General features: G+C 57.1%; 1 protein-coding gene across 7 annotated transcripts in view; it reads right to left on the bottom strand.

Moving 5' to 3' along the window:
• Positions 1-3,238: 3,238 nt before the first annotated feature.
• LOC132207507 (arylamine N-acetyltransferase, pineal gland isozyme NAT-10-like) overlaps positions 3,239-10,381 on the bottom strand; it is a 9,649-nt gene continuing 2,506 nt past the window's right edge. Inside the window, exons 1-2 of one of the 7 annotated variants that reach the window (XM_059643292.1) lie at positions 10,294-10,366; positions 3,239-4,235 (exon numbers count right to left, since the gene is read on the bottom strand). In XM_059643292.1, coding sequence (XP_059499275.1) covers positions 3,380-4,234 — 855 coding nt within the window. In that variant the 5' untranslated portion in view covers position 4,235; positions 10,294-10,366 and the 3' untranslated portion in view covers positions 3,239-3,379. Of the gene's footprint in view, positions 4,239-6,188; positions 6,716-6,988; positions 7,670-10,293; positions 10,367-10,381 lie in introns of those variants that run through there. The other 6 variants (XM_059643291.1, XM_059643293.1, XM_059643289.1 and 3 more) reach the window with 6 other exon arrangements.

Genomic DNA, 10,381 nt, shown 5'->3' with positions numbered 1-10,381 from the left:
CCCCGAACCCCCTCAATCAGATTCCAGTCTGTAACTCCCTCCCCGGGGGGTATCTTTTATTCTGTATATAAACCCCCCCGAACCCCCTCGATCAGATTCCAGTCTGTAACTCCCTCCCCGGGGGGTATCTGTTATTCTGTATATAAACCCCCCCGAACCCCCTCGATCAGATTCCAGTCTGTAACTCCCTCCCCGGGGGGTATCTGTTATTCTGTATATGAACACCCCCCGAACCCCTTCGATCAGATTCCAGTCTGTAACTCCCTCCCCGGGGGGTATCTGTTATTCTGTATATAAACCCCCCCCGAACCCCCTCGATCAGATTCCAGACTGTAACTCCCTCCCCGGGGGGTATCTGTTATTCTGTATATTAACCCCCCCGAACCCCCTCGATCAGATTCCAGTCTGTAACTCCCTCCCCGGGGGGTATCTGTTATTCTGTATATAAACCCCGCCGAACCCCCTCGATCAGATTCCAGTCTGTAACTCCCTCCCCGGGGGGTATCTGTTATTCTGTATATAAACCCCCCCGAACCCCCTCGATCAGATTCCAGTCTGTAACTCCCTCCCCGGGGGGTATCTGTTATTCTGTATATAAACCCCCCCGACCCCCCTCGATCAGATTCCAGTCTGTAACTCCCTCCCCGGGGGGTATCTGTTATTCTGTATATAAACCCCCCCCCCGAACCCCCTCGATCAGATTCCAGTCTGTAACTCCCTCCCCGGGGGGTATCTGTTTTTCTGTATATAAACCCCACCGAACCCCCTCGATCAGATTCCAGTCTGTAACTCCCTCCCCGGGGGGTATCTGTTATTCTGTATATAAACCCCCCCCCGAACCCCCCCGATCAGATTCCAGTCTGTAACTCCCTCCCCGGGGGGGTATCTGTTATTCTGTATATAAACCCCCCCCGAACCCCCTCGATCAGATTCCAGTCTGTAACTCCCTCCCCGGGGGGTATCTGTTATTCTGAATATAAACCCCCCCCCGAACCCCCTCGATCAGATTCCAGTCTGTAACTCCCTCCCCGGGGGGTATCTGTTATTCTGTATATAAACCCCCCCGAACCCCCTCGATCAGATTCCAGTCTGTAACTCCCTCCCCGGGGGGTATCTGTTATTCTGTATATAAACCCACCCCCCGAACCCCCTCGATCAGATTCCAGTCTGTAACTCCCTCCCCGGGGGGTATCTGTTATTCTGTATATAAACCCCCCCCGAACCCCCTCGATCAGATTCCAGTCTGTAACTCCCTCCCCGGGGGGTATCTGTTATTCTGTATATAAACCCCCCCCGAACCCCCTCGATCAGATTCCAGTCTGTAACTCCCTCCCCGGGGGGTATCTGTTATTCTGAATATAAACCCCCCCCCGAACCCCCTCGATCAGATTCCAGTCTGTAACTCCCTCCCCGGGGGGGTATCTGTTATTCTGTATATAAACCCCCCCGAACCCCCTCGATCAGATTCCAGTCTGTAACTCCCTCCCCGGGGGGTATCTGTTATTCTGTATATAAACCCCGCCGAACCCCCTCGATCAGATTCCAGTCTGTAACTCCCTCCCCGGGGGGTATCTGTTATTCTGTATATAAACCCCCCCGAACCCCCTCGATCAGATTCCAGTCTGTAACTCCCTCCCCGGGGGGTATCTGTTATTCTGTATATAAACCCCGCCGAACCCCCTCGATCAGATTCCAGTCTGTAACTCCCTCCCCGGGGGGTATCTGTTATTCTGTATATGAACACCCCCCGAACCCCTTCGATCAGATTCCAGTCTGTAACTCCCTCCCCGGGGGGTATCTGTTATTCTGTATATAAACCCCCCCCGAACCCCCTCGATCAGATTCCAGACTGTAACTCCCTCCCCGGGGGGTATCTGTTATTCTGTATATTAACCCCCCCGAACCCCCTCGATCAGATTCCAGTCTGTAACTCCCTCCCCGGGGGGTATCTGTTATTCTGTATATAAACCCCGCCGAACCCCCTCGATCAGATTCCAGTCTGTAACTCCCTCCCCGGGGGGTATCTGTTATTCTGTATATAAACCCCCCCGAACCCCCTCGATCAGATTCCAGTCTGTAACTCCCTCCCCGGGGGGTATCTGTTATTCTGTATATAAACCCCCCCGACCCCCCTCGATCAGATTCCAGTCTGTAACTCCCTCCCCGGGGGGTATCTGTTATTCTGTATATAAACCCCCCCCCGAACCCCCTCGATCAGATTCCAGTCTGTAACTCCCTCCCCGGGGGGTATCTGTTTTTCTGTATATAAACCCCACCGAACCCCCTCGATCAGATTCCAGTCTGTAACTCCCTCCCCGGGGGGGTATCTGTTATTCTGTATATAAACCCCCCCCGAACCCCCTCGATCAGATTCCAGTCTGTAACTCCCTCCCCGGGGGGTATCTGTTATTCTGAATATAAACCCCCCCCCTGAACCCCCTCGATCAGATTCCAGTCTGTAACTCCCTCCCCGGGGGGTATCTGTTATTCTGTATATAAACCCCCCCGAACCCCCTCGATCAGATTCCAGTCTGTAACTCCCTCCCCGGGGGGTATCTGTTATTCTGTATATAAACCCACCCCCCGAACCCCCTCGATCAGATTCCAGTCTGTAACTCCCTCCCCGGGGGGTATCTGTTATTCTGTATATAAACCCCCCCCGAACCCCCTCGATCAGATTCCAGTCTGTAACTCCCTCCCCGGGGGGGTATCTGTTATTCTGTATATAAACCCCCCCCGAACCCCCTCGATCAGATTCCAGTCTGTAACTCCCTCCCCGGGGGGTATCTGTTATTCTGAATATAAACCCCCCCCCCGAACCCCCTCGATCAGATTCCAGTCTGTAACTCCCTCCCCGGGGGGGTATCTGTTATTCTGTATATAAACCCCCCCGAACCCCCTCGATCAGATTCCAGTCTGTAACTCCCTCCCCGGGGGGTATCTGTTATTCTGTATATAAACCCCCCGAACCCCCTCGATCAGATTCCAGTCTGTAACTCCCTCCCCGGGGGGTATCTGTTATTCTGTATATAAACCCCCCCCCGAACCCCCTCGATCAGATTCCAGTCTGTAACTCCCTCCCCGGGGGGTATCTGTTATTCTGTATATGAACACCCCCCCCGATCCGATTCCGGAGTGTAACTCCCTCCCGGTGTGCGTTATTCCCGATGTATCGCTTGGATTCCCTTTTGCGTTCAGGCAGTGTTGAGGACAGCATTGGATTCATGGTTACAACAACAACATTGTAGCTCGCACTGGGAATGCACGTTGTTTATTTGCTGTAGATTTGTTTGGAGCCGGCCAGCGCAGGAGGAGCTGGCGCCGTCCGTGACCCCCCGCCAACACACCCTCACCCTCGAACGCCACCCCAACGCCCCGGTCACGGTCCTTCCCTTGGAGGCAATATGTCTTCGTCTTTGGGTGTCAGCCTGTTCCTGAGGACAATGCCGAATCTGTCCCTCAGGACCCGGGGTATGTCCTCTTCGGCCAGGACCGTGGTGGTCTTGCAGTCTCCTTGGGCGGTGAACTGGGTCTCGATCAGGCGCTGCCCCACGTAGCTGACCAGCCCGCCAGGCAGTTGGAGCGAGCAGAAGGACTTGCAGGCGAAGATGGAGCTGGGTGAGGTCTGGTGGTAGCAGCACATGCCCTCGAAGTCGCGCCAGGCCCGCGGCCGGGTGCTGAAGGTGTAAAGGGTGGCGCCGGGCTCGTCCGTGGGGCCTGAGCTGGAGGATGGGTAGCGCCTCAGCTGCCAGCCTCCCCCCTCCCCTGCCGCCTGCTGCAGCTGGAAGAGGCCATTCTCCTGGCGCTCCAGTAGGCCGTCCCTCAGGGGCAAGGGGCTGCGGAAGGAGTTCCCGAATCCCACGTCGCAGAGCCAGGGATGGCCGCCCTCACCCACCACTGTCACCAGCAGGAGGAGGTGGTCATCCAGGGGTCCCAGGCACCCGGTGTAGGAGTTACGAACACGGCCAGACAGCATCTGGACCCCATAGCCGAGGGCTCCCAGTAGCCAGGCGAACAGGCCGTTCAGCTCATAGCAGAAGCCCCCCCTCCTGTGGACCACCACCTTGCGGTAGACATCGGGCAGGGACAGCTGGATGGGCTCACCGCAGTGAATGGCCAGGCTGCCGAATGGCACTGCCAACACATGGCACCTGTGCATGGCCTTCAGGTTCTCCAGTGTCGGCTCCGTTCCCCCCTCGTAAACGATGCGCGACAGATATTCTCCGGGCTCCATCCTGCTGAGGAAAACCAGGGGTGGGGGAGGGAATGGGTTAGGCTGGTGTGCTTCAGGTGGTCCAAAAACCACCCTCCTCTTTCCCTTCCCCTGCTGCCAACCCCTCACCCGTCCAATCTGCAAGAGGGACCCAATTCCCCTCCACCTTCCCCCCTCCACCCCAGCAAAGACCCCCACCAATTCCCTCCCTTTACCCATCAGGCACAGCCGCAGCAGTGTGTACCATCGATGTGAAGCATAAGACCATGAGACACAGGAGCAGAGATTAGGCCATTCGGCCCACTGAGTCTGCGCCTCCAATCAATCATGGCTGCCAAGTTCCCCAACCCCATTCTCCTGCTGCCTTCTTGACAATCAACCTATCTCAGTCTTAATGACCTCGTCTGCTCAGCCATCTGTGGCAGAGAATTCCACAGATTCACCGCTCTCGGGCTGAAGAGGTTTCTCCGTATCTCCCTTCTCAAAGGTCTTCCCTTTACTCTAAGGCTGTGCCCTCGGGTCCCAGACTCTCCTACCAATGGAAACATTTTCCCAGCATCCACTCTGTCCAGGCCATTCGGTGTTCGGTAAGGTTTAATTCGATCTCCACCCTCATCCATCTCAACTCCGTCGAGTGTACACCCAGAGTCCTCAAGTGTTCTTTATGTGTTAACTTTCTCATTTCTGGGAGCATTCTCGTGAACATCCTCTGAGCATGCTCCAGGGCCAGTACATCCTTCCTGAGATATAGGGGCCCAAAACTGCACACAATACTCCAGATGTGGCTTGTCCAGGGCCTTATAAAGCCTCACTTGTACATCCCTGCTTTCATATTCAACTCCTCTCAAAATACATGTCAACACCGCATTTGCCTTCCTATCTACTGACTCAGTTTACCTGGAGAGTATCCTGCACTAGAACTCTTTGTACTCCAGGCTTCTGCATTTTCTCCCCATTTAGAAAATACTCCATGGTTTTATTCTTCTCACCCAAGTGCGTGACCTCACTTTCCCACATTCTACTCCATCTGACCCTTCTTTGCCCACTCTAACCTGTCCAAATCCTTCCGCAGCCTCCCCGCCTCCTCAATACAGCCCGTCCCTCTACCTACCTTTCCATTGTCTGCAAACTCAGCCAGAATGCTCTCAGTTCCTTCATCTAGATCATTATTGTATAAAGTGAAAAGCTGTGATCCCAACACCCTTGTGGAACACCACTTGTCACCGACTGCTATCCTGAGAATGGCCCTTTTACCCCCCAATCTCTGCTTTCTGGCAGAATCTTCTGTCCACGCTAGCACCTTGCCTCTAACGCCACGGGCCCTTATCTTACTCAACAGCCTCCTGTGTGGCACTTTGTCAAAGGCCTTCTTGAAGCCCAGGGAGATAACATCCATCGGCTCGCCTCGGTCTACCCTGCTCGTCACTCCCTCCAAGGATTCTCGCAGATTTGTCAGGCATGACCTCCCCTTGATGAAACCACGCTGACTACGTCCTATTTTACCATACACCTCCAGATAGTCAGCACTCATCCTTTACAATGAACTCCAAAATCTTACTCACAATCGAGATTAGGCTAGTCGGCCTGTAATTTTCCCTTTTTAAACAGGGGTGCCTTGTCAGCAATTTTCCAGTCCTCTGGCGCCTGCCCTGACTCTAGCGATCCCGGAAAGATCACTACAAACGCTTCAGAGACAGTAGGAACTGCAGAAGCTGGGGAATCCGGGATGACAAGGTGTGGAGCTGGATGGTCACAGCCGGGCCGAGCAGCATCAGGGGAGCAGGAAGGGTTGACGTTTCGGGCCTAGAAAGGGTCTAGGCCCGAAACGTCAGCCTTCCTGCTCCTCTGATGCTGCTCGGCCCGGCTGTGACCATCCAGCTCCACACCTTGTCACTGCTAACGCTCCCACTATCTCTTCAGCTACCTCCCTTAGAACGCTGGGGTGCAGTGCGTCTGGTCCGCGGTATTTATCCACCTTCAGGCCAGTCGGTGTTCGCTGATGATGGCCACCGCTCTCAGCTCTGTCCCCTGACTGCTGAATTTTTGCGAGATTACTCATGTCTTCCACCGCGAAGACTCACGCAAAGTGATTATTCAGATCCTCGGCCATTTCGTTGTTCCCCACTACTATCTCTCCACCGTCATTTTCCAGCGGTCCGCTGTCCACTGCTGCCTCTCTTTAGATTTTATATCCCTAACCACACTCTTACAGTCTTCATTTATGATACTGGCTAGCCTCACCCTCCTATTTAATCTTCCCCCTCCTTATTTCTGCTTATTGTTGCCCTCTGTCGGTCTTTGTAAGCTTCCTGGTCCTCTGGTTTCCCACCGCCCTTCCCCACATTGCATGCTTTCTGTCTTTCTTTTATGCCATCCCTGGAGCCTCATCCTCCCCGCACCCATGCTTCTTTTTCCTGGGAATGAATTTTTGCTCCCAGAAATGCCTGCCGCTGCCGCTCTTCCGTCTTTCCTGCTTGGCTCCTCTCCCAGTCAATTCTGCTCCTCCCTGATAGCTCTGTGTTCACCTTCATTCAGCTGTAACACCGTTAGCTCCGATTCTATCCTCTCCCTCTCACATGCTATCATCTGACGGTCACTGCCCCCTAAGGGTTTCCGGCGTTGCCTGTTCCCTCGTGGGCTCCACCACAAGCTGCCCCTAAGGGCCATCTCGTGGAACACCCCCGCAGACTCCTCTCCACGACCAGCCTGATGTTCCCAGTCCACCACCAAACTGAAATCCCCCACGATCCCTGTTCCTTTAGCTTGTGAATGCACCTTTTCAATCTCCTGCTGTATCGTGCACCCCAGCTGCTGACTACTGTTCAGGGGCTTGTACACAAGCCCAACTATAGGTATTTTAACCTTTGTGGTTCCTCGATTCGACCCCCTAACAGATTCAACATGATCTGACCCTTCCTTGTTTCTTCCTGTCGATTTAAACTGCCTCCTCTTAGCTCTGCAGAGGGGCAGTGGGGAGGTGGTTTTGAGTGAGGCAGGGGGGACACCGCTCCCTGCTAATTCCCCTCCGAGAGCCCATGCTCGGCTCTCCGGGCTGAGACCGACCGCGCCTTCGAAGTCCCCGAATACCCCACCCGCAAGGCGCTGCCACCCTGCGCGGTGCCAAGGGTGGGTGGGCTACAGTGGGTTGAAACGCGGGATAGGGACGGAATTAAGGGCAGGCACACAAAAATACAGGCCAGGCAGGGATGACCGGACGTGAGGAACAAAAACTAAAACATGTTCTAAACGTGAGACGCGCGGGATATTCTAAGCAAGAGTGTGGACTGTCCCTAGGAGCACCAGGAGCAGGTTGTGAAGATCAGGGTCAGTGCTGAGGGAGCGGGCACTGTCGGAGGGTCAGCGCTGAGGGAGCGGGCACCGTCGGAGGGTCAGCACTGAGGGAGCGGGCACTGTCGGAGGGTCAGTGCTGAGGGAGTGGGCACTGTTGGGGGGTCAGTGCTGAGGGAGCGGGCACTGTCGGAGGGTCAGCGCTGAGGGAGCGGGCACCGTCGGAGGGTCAGCGCTGAGGGAGCGGGCACTGTCAGAGGGTCAGTGCTGAGGGAGCGGGCGCTGTCGGAGGGTCAGCGCTGAGGGAGAGGGTACTGTCAGAGGGTCAGCGCTGAGGGAGTGGGCACCGTCAGAGGGTCAGCGCTGAGGGAGCGGGCACCGTTGGAGGGTCAGTGCCGAGGGAGCGGGCACTGTCGGAGGGTCAGTGCTGAGGGAGCGGGCACTGTCGGATGGTCAGCGCTGAGGGAGTGGGCATTCTCGGAGGGTCAGCGCTGAGGGAGCGGGCACTGTCGGAGGGTCAGCGCTGAGGGAGCGGGCACTGTCAGAGGGTCAGCGCTGAGGGAGCGGGCACTTTCAGAGGGTCAGCACTGAGGGAGCGGGCACTGTCGGAGGGTCAGCGCTGAGGGAGAGGGTACTGTCGGAGGGTCAGCGCTGAGGGAGTGGGCGCTGTCGGAGGGTCAGTGCTGAGGGAGTGGGCACTGTCGGAGGGTCAGCGCTGAGGGAGTGGGCGCTGTCGGAGGGTCAGCGCTGAGGGAGCGGGCGCTGTCGGAGGGTCAGCGCTGAGGGAGCGGGCACTATCGGAGGGTCAGTGCTGAGGGAGTGGGCACTGTCGGAGGGTCAGCGCTGAGGGGATGGGCGCTGTCGGAGGGTCAGCGCTGAGGGAGCGGGCACTGAGGGAGGGTCAGCGCTGAGGGAGCGGGCGCTGTCGGAGGTTCAGCGCTGAGGGAGCGGGCACTGAGGGAGGGTCAGCGCTGAGGGAGCGGGCACTGAGGGAGGGTCAGCGCTGAGGGAGCGGGCACTGTCGGAGGTTCAGCGCTGAGGGAGCGGGCACTGAGGGAGGGTCAGCGCTGAGGGAGCGGGCACTGTCGGAGGGTCAGCGCTGAGGGAGCGGGCGCTGTCGGAGGTTCAGCGCTGAGGGAGCGGGCACTGAGGGAGGGTCAGCGCTGAGGGAGCGGGCACTGTCGGAGGGTCAGTGCTGAGGGAGCGGGCACTGAGGGAGGGTCAGCACTGAGGGAGCGGGCACTGTCGGAGGGTCAGTGTTGAGGGAGCGGGCACTGAGGGAGGGTCAGCGCTGAGGGAGCGGGCACTGTCGGAGGTTCAGCGCTGAGGGAGCGGGCACTGAGGGAGGGTCAGCGCTGAGGGAGCGGGCACTGTCGGAGGGTCAGCGCTGAGGGAGCGGGCGCTGTCGGAGGTTCAGCGCTGAGGGAGCGGGCACTGAGGGAGGGTCAGCGCTGAGGGAGCGGGCACTGTCGGAGGGTCAGTGCTGAGGGAGCGGGCACTGAGGGAGGGTCAGCGCTGAGGGAGCGGGCGCTGTCGGAGGGTCAGCGCTGAGGGAGCGGGCACTGAGGGAGGGTCAGCGCTGAGGGAGCGGGCGCTGTCGGAGGTTCAGCGCTGAGGGAGCGGGCACTGAGGGAGGGTCAGCGCTGAGGGAGCGGGCACTGAGGGAGGGTCAGCGCTGAGGGAGCGGGCACTGTCGGAGGTTCAGCGCTGAGGGAGCGGGCACTGAGGGAGGGTCAGCGCTGAGGGAGCGGGCACTGTCGGAGGGTCAGCGCTGAGGGAGCGGGCGCTGTCGGAGGGTCAGCGCTGAGGGAGCGGGCACTGAGGGAGGGTCAGCGCTGAGGGAGCGGGCACTGTCGGAGGTTCAGCGCTGAGGGAGCGGGCTCTCTCTCTCTCTCTCTCTCTCTCTCTCTCTCTCCTCCTCCTGCCCCCCACCCCCTCACCGTTCCTTGCACTCATGCCGCCCACCCACTCAGGGCAGTTGTGGTCCCTCTCTCTCTCTCTCTCTCAGTCACTGTCTCACTCTCTCTCTGTCTGTGTCTCACTCTCTCTCTCTCTCAGTCACTGTCTCACTCTCTCTCTGTCTGTGTCTCACTCTCTCTCTCTCTCAGTCACTGTCTCACTCTCTCTCTGTCTGTGTCTCACTCTCTCTCTCTCTCTCAGTCACTGTCTCACTCTCTCTCTGTCTGTGTCTCACTCTCTCTCTCTCTCAGTCACTGTCTCACTCTCTCTCTGTCTGTGTCTCACTCTCTCTCTCTCTCAGTCACTGTCTCCCTCTCTCTCTGTCTGTGTCTCACTCTCTCTCTGTCTCTCAGTCACTGTCTCCCTCTCTCTCTGTCTGTGTCTCACTCTCTCTCTGTCTCTCAGTCACTGTCTCACTCTCTCTCTGTCTGTGTCTCACTCTCTCTCTCTCTCAGTCACTGTCTCACTCTCTCTCTGTCTGTGTCTCACTCTCTCTCTCTCTCTCAGTCACTGTCTCACTCTCTCTCTGTCTGTGTCTCACTCTCTCTCTGTCTTTCAGTCACTGTCTCACTCTCTCTCTGTCTGTGTCTCACTCTCTCTCTGTCTGTGTCTCACTCTCTCTCTCAGTCACTGTCTCACTCTCTCTCTGTCTGTGTCTCACTCTCTCTCTGTCTGTGTCTCACTCTCTCTCTCAGTCACTGTCTCACTCTCTCTCTGTCTGTGTCTCACTCTCTCTCTGTCTCACTCTCTCACTGTCTCACACACACTCTCTCTCTCTCCGTGTCTCTCTCTCTCTCTCTCACTCTGCATCTGTCTCTCTCTGTCTCACTCACAGTCTGACTTTCTGTCCCTCGCGAGCTTGTAGTGCCTCTCTCTTTCTGTCTCTGTCTCTCCATCTTGAACGCTCTTCCTCCTTCCCTG

The sequence above is a fragment of the Stegostoma tigrinum genome, chromosome 50 (genome assembly GCF_030684315.1).
Source record: "Stegostoma tigrinum isolate sSteTig4 chromosome 50, sSteTig4.hap1, whole genome shotgun sequence".
Lineage (NCBI taxonomy): Eukaryota > Metazoa > Chordata > Chondrichthyes > Orectolobiformes > Stegostomatidae > Stegostoma > Stegostoma tigrinum.
The sequence above is the reverse complement of the archived record's forward strand: the minus strand, read 5'-3'. Positions and strand labels throughout refer to the sequence as shown.